The sequence below is a fragment of the Neolamprologus brichardi genome, chromosome 9 (genome assembly GCF_056152115.1).
Source record: "Neolamprologus brichardi isolate AB-2024 chromosome 9, ASM5615211v1, whole genome shotgun sequence".
Lineage (NCBI taxonomy): Eukaryota > Metazoa > Chordata > Actinopteri > Cichliformes > Cichlidae > Neolamprologus > Neolamprologus brichardi.
This window is the reverse complement of record NC_142112.1, coordinates 38,332,053-38,355,958: the sequence shown is the minus strand read 5'-3', so window position 1 is coordinate 38,355,958 and position 23,906 is coordinate 38,332,053. Positions and strand designations below refer to the sequence as shown.

Genomic DNA, 23,906 nt, shown 5'->3' with positions numbered 1-23,906 from the left:
AACCCGCAGCATACCATAAGAACGCCGAAGGTCTCCTTTCGCGTTCCTCAGGAACGCCGCGGGACGTGACAAAACGTCACCATGTTACGCCTCGGGAGTGAGAACGGGCTGGGAGGAAATAAACTCAAAACAAGAAGAAAGAGAAAATTCAATCAAATCAAAAGCAAAACAGGAAAAACGGAAATGAGCAGACATAAATGAAACAAAGAAAACATGGAAACATAAAGGACATGCTAAACATGGATGACCTCTGTCAGGAAGAGTGACCACGCCCCTAATACTAGTATCCAGGTGGCGTTATAAGAAAATTCACGGAGGTAAGAGTTGTCGTGAAATAAGAAACTATGCATAGGTGACAAAGCCATTTTTGTATCAGATTGTAACCCGTTTATTTCTGCTGTCACATTAACATGGCAGTCTGTGGGCGTTGAGTCACTGCTGGCGTTTCAAGTGGACGTTAGAGAAATTGGCACTTCCTTGTTGGCTTCATTTTTCCAACCTGGAAGTTGCTGCGTGCTGAAACTGAGCATTTAGAGAAGCATGAAGTTTTGGCTCGTAGGGCTTATTTCAGTGTATTCTGACGTCATTGTGTAACAGTTTCACATATTTACTACGAGCATCCATCATTTTAACAGTACAGTATATGGCAGGAAATTAAGAACAGCAGAGCAGGTCCACTTTAGGGTTCGGGGAAATCAACCTCGACTGATGACAAGCACCAAAAATATTCTGACATGCCACATTAGGAATAAGACTGGTCTAAATTACAAAATAAATGGTCCCTGAATTCCATTTAGCAGCTTCAACATCACCATTTCCCTCCAACAGGAGACGACACAACACATTCTTAAAAATATCTCGTACTTTAGCACAATTACAAACCCAGTTTTTATACAGTCTGACATTTGTTTTTCCTCTGTGAACACATGGCTGAAACGAGCTTCACAAAAAAGTTTAATGTTCTTTCTGCAAAGGTTTGTCTCTTGCTGTAAAGGTCTCGCAAGCCTTAAGTACAGTATCATCCTTCACTGTGTTATTCATCCTCATTACATCTCAGCTAGTGCAGCCTCTATCAGGTAAGAACGATGAAGAGGAGCTCCTGTGCAGTGCACACAGGAGGAAGAGGGACATGTCAGCGAACGCCCATGTAGTCCTGAGGAGAAGCCTGATCAACATGATGACTGAAAACACCTGTGTGGCTCAGTAGGGGGGGAAGGGGGTGAGGAAGAGGAGGATTCTCCAAAAGATAGTTTCAGATTTAAATCTCTCCTTCTTCCTTTTTCTTTTTTTTAAATTTTAGACAACTTCTACAAGGTGGAGGGAGCCAAGGATGCCTTAATCTGTGGGAACAGCAGCGACGCAGGGTGAGTCAACAGTTTCTCTTGTTCCGCTGTGAAGGTGGGAGACGTGGATTTGCCTGGGTGTGATTTGATTTTGAAGTTCATGGTTACTCTGAGTGTGATTACAAACCACTGAACCAGTCAGGGCCACTCACCCTGAGCCTAATGCCTGAAGTTTAAAAGAGAGTTTTAACAGACATCTCCAAAAGTTGATTCTGTTCATCTGGACGTAGCGTTTTCTGGGAGAAACGTTTCGTCGCTCATCCAGGTGGCTTCTTCAGTCTCAGCTGACTGCAGGTTTCCCCAATCTTATAAACAGTACATTTGCATAATGACTGAAACCAGCCTACTGAAGGAACAATGGGCTGGGAGGTGAGCTGTGAGACTGAAGAAGTCACTTGGATGACTGACGAAACGTTTCTCCCAGAAAACGCTACGTCCAGATGAACAGAATCAACTTTTGGAGATTTATTTTCCTGGATGATTGAGAATGCATCAAGACGTTTTAAGAGACAGTTGTTTGGTTTCCCTCAGTAACCATTTGGGGGTTACAGAGATGTGAATATTCCCCTTGTTGGTTTGCCAGTCATAGCAGATCAATGTAGCACAGTTTCAAGATGCGTTACTTCAAACAGAGCCTTGGGAAGATGCTCCATGGAGGGCGGGTGCTGTGGAGATGATGTAACATGTGTTGGGTTGTGATTTTTTTCACAACCCATATGAAGAAGAGCAGTATGAATAAGATATGAAGATGGATAAATATAATATTGTTGTATGAAAGCATAATCATCTCTGAAAACATCCAGAAAATATAGGCTGCACACGTGCATATGGTGACCAACCACTGACTCACAGCAAAGCTGGATTGGAGCAATAAATGTCAGCAATGAAACAGTGACACTGACACTGTAATTTACTCTGAAAGTTGACAACAGCACACAAATGAGGACTCCCTCATTGGTTTAATATCCAACGACTCTGTTGTTTACCAGCAGAGCAAACACAGCTCTGCGATGGCTAATGAGGAAGTCAGATTTACAGAATATCTGGACGGTCAGGTCCTTAACACTTATTTTCACACATTAGGTAACAACTGTTGGATTATTGCCCAAAATTCAGTAACAAGCTGTGTGTGTTTGGTGGCAGGACATGATAAGACGAGATAACCTTCGTTAGTCCCACGCGTGGGAAATTTTTGTTACAGGAGTGGACAGTGCAAAGTTGCATAGAAAAATTAGAGAAAACACTGGAATAAGATATCAATAAGATACTGTACACAATAGGATAGAATAAAATTAAATAAAATACTATATACAATTGATTAGAATAAAATAGAATACATACAATATGAGTATAATACAACATTGCCAGAAAGAGTATTGCACATTAGTGTTATTGCACATGTGTGGATGTGTTTGATCAGTTGGAGTCTTTGTTGTGGAGTCTGACAGCAGTGGGGAGGAAAGACCTGTGAAATCTCTCCGTCCCACACCGTGGGTGCTGCAGCCACTCAAGGAGCTACTCAGTGCTGTCAGAGTCTCCTGCATGGGGTGGAAGATGTTGTCCAACAGGGATGACAGCTTAGCCACTATTCTCCTGTCACTCACCACTACTGGGTCCAGAGGGCATCCTAGTAAAGAGCTGGCCCTTCTGATCAGCCTGTTCAGTCTTTTCCTGTCCCCGGCAGAGATGCTGCTGCCCCAGCAGACCACACTGTAAAAGATTCATAGAAGGTCTTCAGGAGTGGGCCCTTCACTCCAAACGACCTGAGTCTCCGCAGCTTGTGGGAGAAGTCTGCAGTGTAGATGGTGAAGAGGAACGGTGCCAGAACTGTTCCATGTGGGGCCTCCGGACTGCAGACGACCCTTTTTTCCTGTAGCGACTGGAAGTTGAAGTCTCTGGGACTTTATGATTGGGGCATAAACACTATAGCTCACGGGGGTATCCTCATGTGAGGGTGGTAGCAGTCTGGTGTTAAGTGGATTTATCCCAGAACTGTAGTTTGTGTTTTGTTCCAGGTGTTTGGTTAAAGTTGGAGCACTTAAACTACTTGGTTTGGCTCAGGAAATATTACAGTTGGCGCACTAGGTCATTAGAGTCATTTCAATAAGTGCTGATTGGCACTTTTTAGAAATCACTAGCATTTTTGCTGGCTGTGTTGATGGGCTTCATTGTTGGTGTATGCAGTTGCAAGATGGTCTGTTGTTTATGTAATTTTTTTCCAGTGGTGTGGGAGCCTGAACTGAAGGCACACAGCGTACGCTGCTGTGAGCGGGTTAATGATGTGATGTAAGCATCACCCATCAGAGCAGCATCACAATCATGGGCTGGTTTTGGTGAGGTGGTGACGGATCAGGCTTTATGACATTTATCTATATTCATTGTTTCCCATATTTTTTATTACTATTATTTGTAAATGTATGCCTTTGTTTGCTTTTCACATTACAAGTCCCACTTTAACCATGTGCAAAATCATCCATCACCCCCAGTGTACGACCTTCGGCTGCAGTTTCCAGCTTTCTGCATCCTGAGGTTCAGCTGAGCTCGGGGCTAAAAATGCATGTGTGAAAAGCTTTGGCTTCATCACGACGAAGAGCTGAAACATCAATCTCTCTTTACTTTCCTGTCAATCACGCAGCATAGCAGTTTGTCCCTCACAACCTTTAGTTATCACTTTATTGAATGTTCTTCACATTCGAATCCATCTGATGATTTTTCATACTCTCGCTCACTGTTTCGAGCTGTTTGAGGATGTAAACAACAAACAGGGAATGAGATTGGGCTTCGTTTTGTTCCCGTCTCACCTGAGAGTCCAAATAAACAGCAGGCTGAGTCTTTAGTTCTGCAAATATTTTTCTCAGACGGAGGCAGAAATTATCTGCTGGTGAGGTTAAACTTCAGTGGAAGGAGACAAAATGCAAAGATTTTCTCACTAAACTGTCCTTAGCTAAAGTAAAATCGTGCTCGGTGGCAGTAGACGCTCCATCTTTAGAAACTTTTATGTTTTTGCAGAACTCGTGCATGTTAGCTTATAGTAACTTCATCATCCCGCTATGAATGCATCTGAAATTACCTATTTTCTGTCGTTTGGCTCCAGACAGCATTCTCATATTTTAAAGTTGAAGCTTTGACTTATTTCTTCCTCTTGCGCTTCGAGACCTCAGTGAGAAATTCTGCTTTTTGACTGAAGATGGATGGAGGCTGATAGAAACATGTTAGCTACTGCATGTGGAGGAGGCTTTTCTGGGCACCACAGAAAGAAAATCACCAGTTTGCAAAGGAAATGGAAAGAAACAACCAATCTCTCCATTACCAACAGTTATATTTTAGGTCTCATTTCACTCATACACAATATCTGCTTGTTTTACTGTTTCTCTTCCAATATGGGAAAGGTTGTTGGGTAATCTCATTAGAGCAATGTTGTCGTGTCAGCTGTAGCTCCTGCTCAACTTTCTGGCTCCATTTTTGGCCTTTTTCTTGTTTACAATAAAATGACCTAAAGTCTAAAGTGAAATCTCATGTTTGTAATTTCCAAACCTTTCATTAGTTGCTAATAATTACTGAAGACACCTCCAAGTGTCGATGTGTCCTTAGTCGAGACTCCTTGGGGCTCAGACGTGACCATATTTAGACAAGAGGCCGGACTGTGAAGCTACCAGCTAATGCAAACAAGCTGTATTAGCTGGTACTGATCAGGAAGCTGCATTCATACGTGTGCACAGCACATCTGCTGATCTGCTAATTAATGCTAATGAAGAAAAATTCACTCACTCAAACAGAAGCACAGATATCGCAGGCAGGCTGTAACGCACAGGCTGTCACCATCCACCTGTGACTCCACTAACTTTACACCTTAGAGAAATCTGAATGCATAAGGGAATAAAACCCCTGCACAGTTAATGTGAAGGAGGAAATTAGCCCTGCAGGCTAAAGCAGGGATTTTTCTCACATATCAGGCTGTAAACATGATTATTTCTGCTGAGACATTTTAACATTAGAGCCTATAAGGACTGACTCACAGCTGAAGGCAGCCTCAAGTGGACAGTAGAGGAACTGCAGTTTTTGTCACTTCCTCATTTTTCATGTTGCTGCTCTTCGATCCTGCCTCAGCGTGATGAGATGTATGAGCGTGCCTCATCGTGTGTTTGGATCTTGCTGCTGGTGCCGTGTGCTGGACTGTTGTGTGACATGTCAGAAAGGAGAAGCGTCTGACCACGCTGAGAGCAGGACTGAGTGACACAGCTATGACAGTACTGAGCGTGTGCGTGTGCGTGCGTGTGTGTGTGTGTGACAAGTAGCTGTTCCTCTGGGGAGACGGTTAGCCTGAAGCTAACTGACCACGTTATTTGAAACTCATCTAAAGATGCAAACAGGACTAGGAGGCAAGTGAAACAGGAAGTAAACAGAAACATACTATGGCATGAACCCGATGAGGAGGAGGGGAGGAAGATGAGATGGTGCAGGAGAAGTGAAGCAGAAAGGAGGATGGGTGGAGGGAGAGAAAGAGGAGAAGATACAGAGGGCAGAAGATAAACGAGGGAGGAGATGGACAGAAGGCTATTAGATGAGACGGGAGGGGGAGGAGAAAACAGAGGGATAGGAAGACGAACGAGGGCAAGGCAAAGCAGAGACGATAACAGAGGGAGAGAAAGCATGTGAAGAGATGGGAATAAAGAAGAAATAAGAGATAAACAAACATAAGGTGAGGCAGAGAGATGTGTTCAGTAGAACCAGGCAAAGAAACATCTTTTAGATCCACAGAGAGAAACAAGAGAGGAAGTAGAATGAAGCAAAAGGAGGAAAGTAAGGAGGTAAAAGAATAAAAGACGTGGGGAGAAAGAAAGATGATGAGGAGGAGAAGATAGGACAGTGAGAGGTAAGGATGATGAGGTGGGTCATCAAAAAAGAAATGAAAGGAAGAAAAGAGGATAGAAAACATAAATGAGTGAAAACAAGCACGGGAAGGAGGTGACGCGGGTGCAGAAGATGAAGTTGAACAGAGCTTAAAACTCCAACATAATATTATAAAAACACAGTGAATCCGTGCAGCTTGCTGCATCTGAGGAGTTAGGAGGGTGAGGAAGTTTCCCTTATCCTGTTTGTCAAGCTAACAAAGCATTCTCATCCCGACCTGTTGTTGTCCCTACGCAAGGTGTCCTTTGGTGTTCGTTTAAATAAAAGGGGAAAAAAGGGTTGAAGCCCATGTTGGGTAGAGGTGCTGCTGGCATTCATCACCTGGTTTGTCCATCAGGTGACAGGAAGCAAACTGCCGTGTTTGTGTTTTGATTCTTGTCACTTTGCATGGATTCACTCACGCTCAGCTCAGCAGGGTGTAAGTGTATATATATTATCTGCTGATGGAATACATCTTACAGCAGTCAGTGAAATGTGGCACTGATGACTGAAACTCTGAACCCGTGAGGTGCTGTAGCCCAGGTTATGTGTTCAGCATTAGTTGCTATGGTGATAAAACCAGGTTATAAAAGAGACCCACCTTCCTGACACTGAGGTCGTGTCCAAGTTCATGGGCTGCATCCTCCTGAGGACCCGGCCTTCGCGGTCTATGTGGGTCCTCAGAAGGTCGGGTAGGCCGGAAGTAAACGGCCGTGGAATTGGACGGTCGAGCCTTCTGATTAGCGTCACCGCTGTCTCGGTGGAGTTTAATAAACTCGGCCGTCTGCTCCTTACTATCTAAAATATAACAGGACACTGGTGTAAATTCTCGACCGTCTCACACTTCTGTTTAATCAGTTTTCTGTTTGACGTTTAGTCAGCTGTGTGAAAACCACCCGGGGGACTAATAAAGTTTTATTTTATCTAATCTAATCTAATAACTTTAATCTCAGCCAAACCGATTTACTCACGGACAAACAAAACACTGAAAAAAGCCCAACAATAACATTTTTAGGTTGTCTAAGTCACTTATATATTACGTTTAGCCTGAGCAGCGAAACTCCGCGGTGATGTGAAAATGATGTGCTGGGAGTTGTGCCGTTCGCGGCGGCTTCAGTGACCCTCGAGCTCCCGGCGAGCTATCGAGCTGGTGGGTAGCAGACGTCTCCGAAAACGTCGAAGCACTTTTGCAAATATGCGATATCTTGATAAACCGAGCAGATATTTGATGTTTACACAGCTACTTTCTCGCCTGAAAATATGTTAAAAGTTTATTTTGTGACCCAGAAAGATTAGTATGAGTAATTTTAAAACTTAGTAGCGCCCGTCATTGTTGGAAACTGGAGTTTGGCTGGGCCGCGCTATGAATTCTGGGATATGGTAGGCCACGAAGGACACACCCGACCCATCCTTCAAATTCGGGGAAAAGGGGGACGCATTTGTCGGCTGCATTCGGAGGAGTCTAGGAATTTGGACAGCCTTCGGCGCGTCGCTGTGACGTAATCGGTCTACAAATGCGGCCTCAGGAGGAAGCAGCCCATGAATTTGGACACGACCTGAGACTCCTGAGTAAGGGCAGCGTTTCATGTTCGAGAAGTACCTTTGTTGGTACGATCAACAAATCGACCACTTAAACATCTCATAAGGCGACATGGTGACTCCTCGCAATGACCACCTTCTTCTTATTTTGAACAATGATGACCTCGCATGCTCAGGATATTTGCATAGTGTGATCTGATTGGCTAGCAGCAGCACGAGCTCTTCACATATTGAATATTCCTCCGTTTTTTAGCAGCAGCAGCGCGAGCAGAGACGATGAGCCATGCTCACCTCACCCGTCACCTTGTTTTAACGTTGGAGCCGAATGTTCTGTGATTGCACTTTAGTCTGTTCAGATAAACGTGTCAGCAGTCATTTATTCCTCTCGTTACCACAGCCTGGGAGTCCATATTTACCTTTACATGAACACGCGCTTTCTGTGATGTTTTCTGTGCTGGTTTTGAGATTGGAAGCTTTTCTGTGGGCACAAAACGAGTCAACGGGCGAGTTATCAGAGAGCGAGCTGGAGGAGGGAGCGAGCGGTCACAATGTTGATCGCTGTGTTGTCTGCTTCCTGTGCTGAAGCTGCTCCGCTCGCGCATGATGCTGATTCACTGAGCCTGAGGGCAAAGGTCACTGAGCTAACCCAGTCTGACATACACATTGTGACTCCTACAACCAGCTGCAACAGAGTCACAGGCACTTCATCAGACAAGCGCAGAGCATTTGTCAGGGCTGCGCAGTATTGGGGTAGAAGGCCATTTTGTTTTCGGGCTTGGTTCTGATTGGCTCTGATGTTTTACACTTTCAAGTAATGAGCAAAATATGTAAAAAGACACAGAAAAAGCTGTGTCTTATAAGCAGCGCTGGAGGCTGCGTCACCCTCGGCTCTGCTCCGGAGATGCCGTTTTCCCTCCCTCCACAGCATCTGGTCGGGTTGGGCTGGGAACGCTGCTGGCCTCGGGGGCAAGGTTACAAGCATACAAACATATGAAATATCTGATTACATGAAAGGGGGGGAAGTTACGCCGAGGATGATGAGGGTATACACGAAGGTTTATTGGATTTATCGGCTGATGTTAAGTGCTTAAACCCACAGAGCACCGTCCGACTCTTCTTCTCCATTAGTTGCAGGTATCAGATTTGCAGGCATGTTTGATAGAATTATTGTTTGCAATCATAGTCTAAGTGCATGTTCAGAAAAGTTTTTGCAAGCTGAAACTATTGCATTAAAGTTTAGCAGCCGTCTGTTTGTATTAATGCGATACTGCACACAGTACAAGCTGTATGAGTCCGTGGATAAAGTACACTCTGTGCTAATTAATAAAAAGAAACGGACCAACTGTGGGCGCTGGGATATTATTTTTGGCATCTTAATAAGTTTGTGTGTCACTTTAAGTGATTTTTAAACTGTTTGTGATATATCTCGTCTCGTGCTTCATCCGGGCGTGACAGCCAGGTGTGAAACAGCTGGGATGAAAGGCAGCACCTACACTATGAAGTGTTCCCTCTGGGATGGGTGGAGTTCTTGCCCTAAGCAAGGGAAATGAAAGATCTTGGGATCTTATCTGTTAGTAGTGAGGTAGACCTGATTGCTGAGGTGTGAGCAGTAATGTGGGCATTGTACCAGTAAGGTCACAACTAGGGCTGCTCAATTAATCGAATTTTAATCTCGATTACGATCTGGGCTTTCAACGATCATTAAAAATGACTGAGACGATTATTAGCCCCTCCCTCGTGCTTTACTCTCGCGCTGCTCCGTGTGGCAAATCGAGCGCACCTCTCTGCATTTCGAACACGTGTCACAACAATTAAGAGCAGCGGTCTCCAACCTTTTTTGCGCCACGGACCGGTTTATGCCCGACAATATTTTCATGGACCGGCCTTTAAGGTGTCGCGGATAAATACAACAAAATAAAACTAGTACCGGTACTGGAAAAAAGAAGATTTATTCATAACACACGTGAAAAGACCCAGGAAAACCGAGTTAACGATAAAAACGATAACAAAATAACGCTGAAAACTGATAAAAACCCTGAAAACTATACATTTCACACCTGAGCCTCAACTCTCGCGGCCCGGTACCAAACGACTCACGGACCGGTACCGGTCCGAGCCCCAGGGGTTGGGGACCGCTGATTAAGAGGACCCGAGGGAAGCTCGGAAAGCTCAGCAGAAGTTATTTGGAGAGGAGAGTGATGCTGTTGGTTAAAGAGAGGTAAAAAAACTTCAGTGGTGTGGAAACATTATGGGTTCATGAGTCAGACGTGGATCAAGTAGACACAGTGTGTAAACTTTGCTACAGTGTCGTAGCTGCACCACAGAGCAACACTGCAAACTTCACTAAACATAGATGTTTACATTTTTCATTTATTTCTTATATTGCAAACATTTGCACTGTTATCAGTATTTGCACTATTTTATATTATTTTTGACAATCTTTAAAGTCATTATTCAACATTGTTATTGTTAAATAAATATCGTCAAATAATCGAGATCTCAGTGAAAATAATCGTGATTATCATTTTTGCCATAATCGAGCAGCACTACGCACAAATACATAGGCTGAAATGAGCTTCCTCCATAGGATGCGTGGACTTAGAGGTAGAATGAGGAGCTCGACATTCGGAGGGAGCTCAGAGTGAGATCTGGTTAGCATGCCTCCTGGTTGCCTCCCTTCAGATGTTTTGCAGGTATGGCTGAAATGTAGGAGACCCTGGGATGGACTATACTACTGTCTGCATGCTATTTTCATAAGATTTTTTTTCTTGGTTTTTGTTGCTGGAAATTTTTTGATTTTTACTTTATGGTCTCCAACTTAGAGTAAATCGCAGTCGTCTGTGCCAGGAGTAAGAAGAGGGACGGTATTTGATGAAAAGCAACCTTGAAAACCCCCAATTTTGCTTTGCATCAGTAACTAGCCATGTTAGGAAGCAATGGAATTGGACTTGTGAGAAATCTCTACAATTTCAGGACCGGGACCACTTCTCCTTCACGCCCCCTTCTCCAATACCCGCTGTTCTCATTTCCATGCCCCACCCTCACCCCCCTTTTCCCCTCTCTTCTCCTCCCTTCTTTCATTCATTTCTCATTAGTACGTGGGGATCTGCCCCGCCCGGGAGCCATCGCCAGTCCCCTTCGAGACCTTCCCCAAACCGCAGCACCAGTTCATACCTCCTCCACCCTCTTCGCTCATCGTTTCTGAGGATGTGGTCCCAGCTAGTGAAACAAGATCAGTAAAATCCTAAAATCAAGTCTAAAACTTCTAAAAACAAATGAGATGTATCGTGTTTGTCTTGCCACGGTCAATGTCTACTTAAAGAAGCTCCTTCTGCTCTTAATGCTGATGTTGTGTCACATCAAATCCAAGTCTAGAGTCGGCTCCGAGCTGTGCCTCAGTGCTGTTATAGAATAATGAATGTTGTGAATTAGGCCTGGTAGTTGTCCACAGTTTTTCATTTCCTCTGGCTCACAGTCAGAGTGATGTTCTGCAGATAAATCTCTTTCTGTTCGGAGCTGAAATGAAATACATGAATGACGGATAAACTGGAATTCAAACGAGGTAATCCCGCTGAGCAGAAACTCGTCGATTGGACAGATTTCAGTCATTCTTTAGAGAGGGAAGCCAATCATGACTGGGTTCAGACGTATTGCCTTTAATTAGTGCTGAAAACCATCACAAAAAAGTCTCCAAGCTATGACTGTAAATGTTTTAAGAAGAAAATGTGGTAAAATATGTGAGTGCGGTCCATCTGACATGCCTGCAAAGCCCCGACCGACAGCAGCAGACAGCTAAGATGCAGAATGACAGCCGACCCAACGGGCTGCCTCGTTACAGATGCTAATTAGCTTATTCTTGTCACTGGAGCTCGATGGCATGTAGCATGTGACCCATGAGGTCATTGGGAGGAAGTGATCTGAGGCAGCCTGATTCTCCTGCTTCTGCTGCTCTGAGGATTCAGCAGAACCGCATCCAACCAGTCCCGCTTGGATCTGGATGCTTGTTTTCACCTGTCAGTTAATCATTTTCACATTTCAGGCAGCAATGAGTGTGTTCACAGTCACAGGAAGATTTAAGCCAACATTTTCGTGGAAAATAAACAGAATACAAAAAACAAGTTTCTGAAGTAACGTCCAGAATCCTCAAAGAGGAAATATCCCGTTTGTATGCACTCAAGTGTAGTTTTAACTCCTTTCATGAGTTCCATCTTGAGCCTGCACACTGCCACTGTACATTCAGTGTAATATCTTTTAAGATAAGCACGATGGAGAAGTCTTTAGGGATTTGGTAAATGCCGTCATTGCAGCTCTAAGTGCAGTCAGATCCTTTTTCCCTCTAAGTTTAACCTTATTTTCAGCATAATTGCTGTCTTATTTCTGAGAAAGGGATGAAACATCTTTCAGACAGACAAAAAACTGCATATTATTTATGCATGGGTCAGAGTTCTTCAAGTGTTTTTTGTCTGGACGATCCATCCATCTTCAGCTGCTTCTTTTAAAGCCCAGATGTCCTCCGTGTCCTTCAGCTCGTTCCCAGGCCGGATGGGATTTAAAATACCCAGAGAGTGTTCTGGATTGCATCCCAGGTGGACTCCACAGGGAGCCGTCCAGGAGGCGTCCTGATCGGTTCAGGTTTAACAGACTGCTTTGGAACACGAAGGAACGGCAATCTGCTCAGAGCTCAGAGCTCCTCACCTCCTCTCTAAGGGTGAACAGAGACTCATCGGGAAGGAAGGAAATCTTGGCTGATTGTGGTGGTGATCTCATTGTTTTGGTCACCAACCAAAGCTCGTGAGCAGAGGAGACAACTTGCAAGATAAGACTCTGACCTTTTCTTCTTCACCATCTTCAGTTACTATGATGACACATTTGATTTTAAAGATATGACACAGATGAAATAAAGAAATGTACACTACAAGAAACAATAGATCCCTTTGGTTTCACGGTTGGAGCGCCAAAATATTGGGATTCGTGCTAAAAGTGACATTTAAAACTGTACAATACATTGATCGTGGATGATTAGCTTTGTTAACTGATTGGCTCTGATCCGTGTACCCAGTTCTGTGCTCATCTTATTAAAATCTATTACAGCTTGACATGTTCCTCTTTAGAAATGCGATACGAGTAACTGCGGTGAAGACTTCAGCCACGGCTATTCTTCCACTTCCCAGGATTCATAGTCAAGAACAAAAAGGGACTGTTACGCCCCAGTCTAGGGGTACAGGAACATAACATAAGAGTTGAAAAGGATTGACCCCGCCCTGATCCCCAAAACTCTACACAGAGGGAAAACCAATTTCTTCGTGAACAGTGGTTTATTGTCTAAACTGAAGCGTGACTCCGGGGTGAACAAAGGCCAAAATAACAAACAAAACCAGCTTAATGAGTCAAGGAGGTGCTACCTAAACCCTACGTGATGAAAAGAACAAACAAAAGACAAATGCTACGCCTAACTCCCTAACCGAATAAACAGGAAACGATACAGAAAACAACAGGGCAGCTCACCCCTTCGGCTTCAGTGACTATTTACAAGTGAAGGCTAATTTACACACTTTAAACAAGCTCAATAGGTCATGAGAATCACAAATATCACAGAGTTTGGAGGCCAGGGTCAGGTCTGCTGCTGCCCCACTGCTGGTGAGGGATTTTGAAAGCAACCACATGAATAGGCGACCAATCAGCAGCCGTCAGCTTATCCAATCAGGGACCTGCAGAGACTTAAAGACACAGAACAAGAAACAGCCACCAAAACACATTATGGCCAGGACCATAGCAGGGACGTTTGGTGTTTTTTTGCTTTTGGACAGGAACAAAATTTCACGTCTCAGGTGTATAGTCTCCTCAGATCAAATCTAATCTGACATCTAAGTCGACATCAGTGAGAGCTCTTACTGTTTGCTATAAGAATATGATTTTTTTCAGTGAATTATCCAAAAAAGTCCTTTTGTTTGCCGTTAACACACATTAATAGGAATACGTGTTGGTACTTGGACCTCATGGGGAATCCCACCTAAGCTTCATGAACTGTGTGTAGTTACTAGACAAGAAAAGTTAGTGGACGGCTGATTCAGGTAAAAGAACTGGGTTATCTATGAAGGGAGCTGTTCCCCCTTTAATGATGGAACGCGCTGGTTGAGGAGGGGATAGGCCTCCTGGATGCTTTCTAGGTGAGGTGTTTGAAGCATTAACAGATTGGTGGAAGCTCGGGGAAGATGCAGGGCACACTGGAGAGAATATGTCTCTGAGCTCACTTGGTATCATCTGCAGAAGAGCTGGAGAAGGTAGCAGAAGAGGAGGAAATCCAGTAAGTGTTAAAAAAAAATACCTGGATGTTATTCTGCCCAATGAGAAACTCAGATCTACTTCAGCCTCACGTGCCTGCAGTCCCCAATAAGAAATTCCAGCTGTGGCGAGAAGCTGTTTTCTCATTAAAGCTTGAAAACAGCTCGAGCCTCTTATTTGCCCCATAATGTGACGAGAAAACACAAAAGCAAATTCAAAAGGTGGAGGTGTATGGCTTTAATCATCATTGACCCAGCTTCCTCTTAGAGAGACTCTGCTGTCATCGGAGCAGTTAGCGAGAAATATGGCTGGACCCAAGTCTGAGGAAATAGCTGCCGGGGGGGTTGAATTTCCTGGAATACACTGCGTCATATAGCTGATATTCATCATTGCATTAGCCTAGCGTTCCCTGCTGGTGGTAGCCACGTCTCTGCCGTTCCATTAAATTAGTTTAGCATTAATTTCTGCTCGTACCGATGCATTTCCAACTGTGCATCTGTGTGTGTTTGTTGGCAATTGGTGATACACCTCCATCTTCACCTGCGTGTGTGTGTGACTGAATGTTGCACATGCCATAAAGCTCTCAGTGCACTCTCATTCTGATATAAATGGTTAAAACATTATGTTAAAAGCTGCACTGATCAATAACTCAAGTACAGTATTGAGAACAGTTTTCAGAATGCAGCTTGATTTTGTCTGAGTGCCCGTGTGAGTGTGTGTTTCTGCCTCCCTCCGTCTGCTGTGGGTGTGTTTGGTTTGAGTTATGAGCTCTCCGGGAGGCTGTGAATGTGACATCTGTCCAATGTTTAGCCAAAGACACAAAAGAGGCTTCCACCACCTAAACGCTGGTCCACGGGGAGATAACTGAGAGAGTGTGTCTTTGTGTGTGTGTGTGTGCTGATAAGAGGCAGCACTAAAGCACTCTCAGTTCCTCGGTACAAAGAAAAAGAACTTTGATGAAACCCGCTCCTTTATCTGTGCAGCAGAACTGTTTGATCTGCGTTGGATACAAATAAACTATTATTACTGCTTCTTCTTCCACTCCCAAAATATTGGTCCGATTAATGCAACGTGGATTGTATTTATGAAAAAAAACTATATTTAATGTATGCTGTGCTCTTAAAAGGTTATAACTAGCTCACCAGCCACAGCTACAGCCTCTCCTCCGCTTCATGTCACTGGAAGCTGTAAAAATCCTCAGTTATGAGACATTTAAAGACATTTTTGGACACTTTTTTTATAATTCAAGTATTTATTAGATTTTGCATTTTATAACAGCAAATACAAAGATAATAATAATAATAATGGATTGGATTTATATAGCGCTTTTCAAGGCACCCAAAGCGCTTTACAATGCCACTATTCATTCACTCTCGCATTCACACACTGGTGGAGGCAGCTACGGTTGTAGCCACAGCTGCCCTGGGGCAGACTGACAGAAGCGAGGCTGCCATATCGCGCCATCGGCCCCTCTGGCCAACACCAGTAGGCGGTAGGGTGAAGTGTCTTGCTCAAGGACACAACGACCAAGACAGAGAGCCCGGGGATCGAACCGGCGACCTTCCAGTTACAGATACGCTTCCCAACCCCCTGAGCAACGGTCGCCCAATGCAGCAACCAAAAGCAAGAAGCAAACAAAAACAAACAAACAAACAAACAAACAAACAAACAAACAAACAAACAAACAAACAAACAAACAAACAAACAAACAAACAAACAAACAAACAAACAACAACCCCCCAAAAAACAAACAAACAAACAAACAACTTGTTGACTTGACTTTATGACTTTCTGTGTGGTTTCTGGGATGCTTAGGACTCATATTGCACTGCTGGAAATAGTTTATTTTGATGCATATGCTGCTTTTTTGCAAATTTGCACTATAATATTTATTTTCGTTTTTCCTGCAGTGTATAAAAATTGGTGTATTTCAAAAATAAAACTATGAAGACACTCAAAATAAATTTCCTGTGGTGGGAAACTATTTTGTGCAACTTTTTTACAGTTTTGAGGGATAAGCCTCTTAAATTTCTCTAACTAGAAATATATGTTAAAAAAACAAAAACGATTTTAAATTTGTTTGTAGTTTATTGCACTTTTTTGCAATTTATGTAATCACTATGCACTTAATGCAGACATATTATTACAATTTAGGCTGTAATGGTTGTATTGATGTATAGCAACTTGAAATGCTCCCAAAAATGGCTCCACAGCATGTAAACATATAATATAAGCTCTGGCGGACTTGGTTCTATGGTAGGTCTTAAAGGGTTAATGATGGAACGCGCTGGTTGAGGAGGGGATAGGCCTCCTGGATGCTTTCTAGGTGAGGTGTTTGAAGCATTAGCTTAGTCTTAAAGGGTTAAATGTGTCTGGGTGGCCTCTTTTAGCTCCAAAGAGGAAGGAAATCATACGAAAGTTTTCCTCGGCTCTCAGGAGGACATAGTTATGTAGATTTTGTAGCTTCCATTTCTAGTCTGTTTGTAATCTACTGAGCTTATCTGAGCAGGCTCTGATTGCACACACATAAGAATGTTTCCAAAGCCATTTTAGATAAGCAAGAAAATGTATGAAATGTTTTATCAGACGCAATCACAGCTGGAAGATCACAGTCAAAGCACAAATGATGCCACCTGTGGTTTTAGGTTTCTTTGTTTGAGTTATACATACACACTCACAATCCTACAACTTCTCCCTGAGTACGGAGAGCTGCTATCGCTGTCCCTTTTCTTCTGTTTGTCCTCTGGTTACCCATGATTCAGTGTGTGTGGTGGGAGGGTTTGGTCCATCAGCACAGCTGACACGAGGGGTCATGATCAAGATGGTCGGCATTATCTTGTCTGAGGGAGTTGAACGTAGGCTGGAAGAGAAGGTCACGGTGTCGACTCTGATGCTGTTTTTCATCCGGTGGGTGTGTTCGCACGCAGCTGTCTGCTGACAGTTTTATTTGTGCTCAGCTCAGGTGTCACCTGTCCTTTTGTGTTTGCACTGTGTGCTGTTGGTCACTCCTTGGAAGAAAAAAACCCTCTTTCAAAGAAAGTCTGCAGAAATCCCAGCAGTGTTAATGCCGTTTCCATCCCAGTAGGTCATATTTTTCTTAGTATTGTATTTTAATTAATGTTCTTTCTCGCCTGGTTCTTCAGCCTACGCCTGTGTTTCCACTGCTGCCTTGACCTAATTCTGCCCTTAGGGATCAATAAAGTTCATTTTATTCTTCCAGTGTGGGTTGTTCTTATAACTGAGTGTTGTCTGTAAGTAGCTGGCTTTTAATTTGATCCAGTTTATTCATCCTCCTCTGCCTCTCTACCGCCAAATAATTATGAACACATGTAAAGCTTGGCAGAAAACAAGCGATAAAGAGTGAGTTGTGTCTTTTTTGTCATTAGGAAGAGAAGCAGTTGTTAATTAAGTGTCTCCACTGTGGTTGTAGCAGCATAAGTGGAGCTGAATTTGCTTTGTGGCCAGAACAGATTAATTTAACCATAAATACAGTCGCTCCACAAAAATCTTAACTGAACTGTTGTATTAAAGAGGCTTTATTATATCGTGTGCAAGAGATTTGACAAAGAACGGCAACAGTTACACCTAACAGTGTATATCTGAGAGAGTGAAGGTTCTCTCTAGCAACCCATCATCGAGTCTCCTGATGGCCTCTGGAGGTGGATGGATTATCATCACTGCAGACTGCCACAGGCCCGCCTACCAGTCTAAACACTGCATATACCGTTCATAACACAATACACAATAACACAAAGTAGTTTACAACTACATCTTTTATTAGCTTGAAGTTATATTACTTTGACATTTTAGGTTGTGTTCTGTTACCTTCCACATGTCAGTGTGCAGCGCAAAAATAATATTTCGATCACGCTTATTAGAGTCTGAGGTCTTAACATAAACATGACATAAAGATTTTTGAAAATAATTCAGGGCTTAAGTCAGTTCCCAAACTTTTTTTGCTAGGCCCCCCTTTGTTTTACAAGAAAAATGTTCGCCCCCCCCCCCGCACGCACACACACACGCACACGCACGCGCACACATCCTCCAACCACACACACCCATATTTTGCTCCATTGTGGTTTATTTCACATCTCAAACATTTAGTAAACAATTAAGCAAATACAAATAATCTGCAGTAAATTACAGGTAGTAATAAAATAAACTATGAACTCTTTTACGCTGCGTCCACACCTACACCGGTATTTTTGAAAACGCAGCTGTTTCGTCCACACGTAAATGGCGTTTTGAATCACCGAAAACTGAGATTTTTTGCGTTTACGTGTGGACGAGTTCATCACGCAACGTCAAAAGTATGTGCCTTTTTTCACGTCACGCTGTGCGCCATGTTATTGTTTACATGAGATGAATTGCAGAATGATAGAGACGAAATACTGTTAATCTGACTGTCTGCAGGTTTTACACGCTTACATACACACGCAGTTACTGTCCCTCTGTTTACAAAGGCAGAGGCGTCACGGTGTGATTATTTTACGTGTAGTTGTTTTTTTCCTGTGTAATAATATTCAACATTGCGATCAATACATCTTTCAAAAAATCTCTCTGTGCAAAATGGGTTTAAAAACATAAACAGCTGTGGGATCCTGTTTGTCCGAGGGAACAAATCGTGACAGGATCAGCCTGATGTTATTTGTATCCCACTGTAACTTTACTGTATAAAGAGCTAACATCTCCAACATGTCGGGAGTAGTTAGTCATTATGAGAAATGTTTGTGAACTAAAAATCAAGAATGTGGGATCCTGTTTATCCGTGATTTAAACAGCCCAGCGCTGCTCCCGACGCAGGGAAAACCAATCCTGCAGGGAGACCTACCTCAGCACTTGTGCAGGTGAAACCAAAGGGCAGACATGCTTCACCATATTTTCTAGTCTTTGGCTTAGAATGAAGTTGGTTTGGAAACATATTCAGCGATGCTTCATCTCCTGCTTTGCGTTTCTGTAGGCGCCCAGTGCTAGCAGTGTCCAAGCATTTTGGGTCTTTTTTCCCCTTTTCATACTGCGCCCCCCGTAGGGGGTGGGCCCCACACTTTGGGAAGCTCTGGCTTAAGTAAAACAGGATTCAATTAAATCAAGAGCAATTAGAAAATAGATGAAATAATATAAATGAAAAGTAATAGAGATAAAATCAATAATAAAAATGTCAGAAAACAAAAATCTGTCAATCAAACTTGGGCTCCAAATGGAAACCAGAAACCTTAACATTTCCAACCTTTTCTGTATGTGTGCACATCTATTTGAGATTCCCAAACCATAACCTTTGTTAAAACAGTTTTCTCCTTAAACCCGATCAAAGTCGAAGCTTTACTTTCCAAAAGTCGTAAAACAAAAACACAAAGATACAGTAATCTGCCTTTCCTTGTTGTGTATGTAACGGTGTGAGTAAACAGTCTGACTGCTGCAGAGGTGATTCTAGTGAAATTATGGAGTCTGCATGAAAAATTAAATATGACAAAGTCCACCCTGGAGAGCAAGGAGGAAGTGCTCTCAGAGAAATGAATATTTATTGATAAATAGGTTTATTGACATGGAATGCGTGGACACTGTTGACATGTGGGAGCAGATGGTGGCCGTACACTGTGCATGAGATCTGATCGATATCGTCTCATGCCTGGCCAAGCGATGTGACTACAGAGACAGCAGGAAAGAATACAGACAAAATAAAGCAGACTGTGTTGATGTGTCTGACTGAAGCTGAGATTATCCTCCATCACTCGATACTCTGGTCAGATAACACCACATAGTGGATTTATGGTTTAGCGACAGGAAGACACAAAATTTTCCATTACTTGATATCAGACGGGCCCGTATCCTCTCTGGAGACTTCACGTAAATGGGTGTAAATGCAGCTTTAGGATGCGAAGTTCTGACCAAGGTTTAAGTTAAAGAACTTCATTAGATTAGTGAAAATGTTGCTATCCTCAGATAAAAGTACAAGAAATGTAGCCAATTGTTTTAATGGAACTGTGAGATTGTTGTTTGTCAATTTTAGAAATTTTTACCTGAAATTTTGTCAAACTAAAATCGTCAAGGGAAAGTGGATTGTCACAATTAAATGAGCTGTCTCTGAGAATCTTTAATGTAAAGCAAAGCTTTTCATTTACAAACTGCCAAGGATGTGTAGTAGTGTGTTAGGTAATTCTGCATATAAACAGGAATAATTTGTAGCAATGCGATTGGATTTTTGGGACCTGAAGTCTTCTGGTTGTCTTTTCTTTAGCTACGTAGTCTGATGTGTCAAAGTCCAATCGTGTTTGAACAGTTTTTGTTACCATGCTGGTAAACACGTTGCAGAGAGCAATAAAAAAGACCTTCCTACTTTGACTGGACCTACCCATTTGTTTCCCACTATTTGTCTCTTGTGTTGTGTCATAGGTTCCCAGTAGGTAGACTTCATCAGCCCAGCCGAGAGCACCAGGCATTCTTCCTGGAGAGTATAAGAGCTAGGTGTTGTCAATCTTTGCCCCTGCGCCATCCTTCCAGCACTATGTTGGTGGTTTTTGGTTACTTCCAGCTAATGAACTATGTTCTGTTTGGGGGCTCGTCCGGGATTTGATGCTGAGGAGCTGCTGATTTAGTTCAAAACACAATGGGTGTGTGGTCACACCTATAGTGAAATATTATATGTTAACGCCATAACTGCATTAACGCGGCAAATCTCCGTTAACGAGTTACCATGGATTGCCCCGTGTGTGGAGCTGGACGCCGTCCACGCGTTAGCGCAGTTAGCTCGTTAACGTGTTGACACCATGGTGTTAACGTCATTTTAACAAGATTAATGCTGACAGCACTAAAAAGACTAACTGCTGAATAAGAAAAGACCATGCTTTGTTAGAAAAACATTATAAAATTCCCAGTGATGCAAATGACTAAGTAATTTCAATCCTTTTTATGATGATATTTTTTGTTGGGGAGGAACAATATCTGAAATCTGTACCTTTGGAAGCAGTGGGAGAAAAACCCCAAATAAAATCAAAATTAACTGGGCCTGCTCAGTATTTGCATACCTAACACAGAGCATTAATGCATGTTAAGTCTTTAATTTTATTAGGTGGTGCATCTGTGTGGAAGCACCTACATTTCTTGTTTCTACTCATGTATTAATTCAAATTACTTTTAAAAAAATAAAAATTTATTTACATTTATTTTAAAGTTTAAAATCAGTCATTCAGAGCTTAAATTTCTTGGCTGCAAGAAATATTTGTAAGACTGTTTTTTCAGTGCTGATTTCATTTTATACAAGTTATTGTACAATTGTACAATTATTAACTTATACAAGTTAATAATTTTTTATCTTTATCATTGACACATGCCAAGCTCAGTGTTCATTGTGAATGCAACAAATCTGCAGATCAATAGTCTTTACCGTAAAGAATGGTAAATGGCCTGCATTTGTATAGCACTTTACTCAGTCCCTAAGGACCCCAAAGCGCTTTACACTACATTCAGTCATTCACACATTCACACACTGGTGATGGCAGCTACATTGTAGCCACAGCTGCCCTGGGGCGCACTGACAGAGGCGAGACTGCCAGACACTGGGCCACCGGGCCCTCTGACCACCACCAGTAGGCAAACATGGGGTTAGTATCTTGCCCAAGGATATTTGGCATGGATCAAACCACCGACCTTCTGATTAGTGGCTGACCTGCTCTGCCACCTGAGCTACAGCCACAAGATACTGAGGTACAAGGAGATATGTGGTGTCTCTCACAAAATGAAAAAACTAAATTTATTAAATGCAAATACAATTCATTTCAAGTTGGTGTGATTATATTCTAGTCCTTAAAATCAGTTCTTTGACCGGGAGGTAGAGAGGAGTGTGACGGAGGTGACACCCTCAGGAAAACTCTTCGAACTGTTGTCGCGAGCTTTGAATGCCCTGAACCACCTGCCAGATGGCAGTGGCTTGAACAGGTAGTGGCCAGGGAGAGCAGTGTCTTTAAAAATACTGCTGCTGGCCGTCGTCCTCACTCGGCTGGCATAGATGGTGCCAAAGTCTGGGAATGATGCAGGCCTCTCCTTCCAGCAGATATGCAGCTGGCTGCCAGTGTTGGTGAAAATCCTCTATGTTCCCATAGAACTGGACCAGCAGTCCCTGTGGGAGCTGGGCCAGTTTCAGCTTTTTAAGGAAGTGAAGTTTTTGTGTTGGAGGTATTGGAGGTCAGTTGTATACACTGCAATAAGCTTTAATTTTCCACTGCTTCTCTGTTTATATTTAAGAGGAGGTGTTCCTTTCACTCCGTTGAAATCGTTGGTGATTTTCTGTCTTAGAAATGTTAAGCTTCAGATCGTCACCCTTAAACTGTTTCAAACCAGTAGGCTGTCTCCTGACTGTTGTCTGAAATCTGCCCTCCTGCTGGACAAATCAATACATTTGAAGTTGTGACTATTTCACAATCTGCCATCACAAGCACAGGTAATTATTAACCCCAGCTGCATTAGGGCGTGATGGTGCTAAATCCAGAACTGAAGTCCACTAATAGCATCCTCATGTAACGCTTTGTACTGCTGGATGTCTCAGTGTGCAGAGGCTTCTTCTGTAGAGCAGTTTAGTCAGTTTGCAACTTGATGCTTGTCTATATCAGGTGAGATGATGTTTCTGACACATGATGGCATAATTTTCTCAAAGTATTACTTGAATGTCTATTTTAGGGCCACCAGGCAACAGTCTGCTTCTCTCTAGTTGGACAATTGTTGAAGATTTCAAACATGTTTCCTGTAATGATGCTGTTGTAATAAAGGTTCCTCCGCATCACTTAACCACCATGTATATAAAACATAAAGTCCAGCTGTCATGTCATTACATTCACAGCATTATCGCCATTTAAACCAACAATTTCACAACATCCGATACTGCAATGTGTACAAACTTGAGACATTAACAGCTTTACATCATAATGTGTTTGACAAATGCACTTGTACATCAGATTCTTTCATTAAAAACCAAAATTAAAGGAAGATATTTAAAGAGAGGGGAAAAAGGAAAAATTAAGCCAGCAGGTCAAAAAAGACGGAGAAGTCTGAGAAGTATGTGTAAAGAAGAAGAGCGGAGATAAGAAGAGTGAAGTGAGTTCTCACAAGTTTCTCTGGAGCGAGAGTTGATCCACAGTGGGACTGACAGCCAGATCCAGCGCTGATCTCAAACCCACGGCTTCCTTCCACAGTGGGCTCCTCGTACCGCTGAGACGCCGTCCCCGACGCCCCCTCAGGCTCTATTTCTGTAGCGTCACATTATCCCTCGCCGCTATAAATCATTCGGACGCAGCTGGTGAAATGAACATGACTTAGCACTCTGCAGTATTCTCCAGGAACGCCAACAAGTGTCTGAATCAAAGCCAACACGACTTCTTCCCATACCAACACACATAGCTAAGTAATGAGCCACTTGAGAGCTCGTTTCACAGGGATTTTACAGCAGCCGAGAGCAGTTGTCAGGCTGCTCCTCTCTTTCAAAATACATGTAGAGGACCGAGGTCCCTCGGTGAAACCAGAGCTGGGGAAAGTAAACACCATTCAAATCACGCAATGTTAAACCTTTATATTAAAACAGTTAATGGAAAAAAACTCAGACATACAAAATCTCCCTGTCAGCTCATTACTCAGATATCTATATCAAGATCTGTATCTATATCTATTAGGGCTGCAACGATACACAAAATTCACGGTTCGGTTCGATACTTTGGTGTCACGGTTTGATATTTTTTCGATACAAAAAAATGTTCATGCCTTTTTAATTTGTAATTTATTAAATTATAAATATACATTTTAACTCAAAAGTACAGTTTTTAAATTTAATGTTGCTAAAACAACAAAGTAATAAAATAAAAAAATCTA

The 23,906-nt window shown here is 42.7% G+C and overlaps 1 protein-coding gene across 1 annotated transcript in view; it reads left to right on the top strand.

Moving 5' to 3' along the window:
• Window positions 1-23,906, top strand: part of LOC102799570 (sodium channel protein type 3 subunit alpha-like) — a 281,657-nt gene that overhangs the window by 108,412 nt on the left and 149,339 nt on the right. Inside the window, exon 9 of the mRNA XM_087846568.1 lies at window positions 1,301-1,364. Coding sequence (XP_087702694.1) covers window positions 1,301-1,364 — 64 coding nt within the window. The remainder of the gene's footprint in view (window positions 1-1,300; window positions 1,365-23,906) is intronic.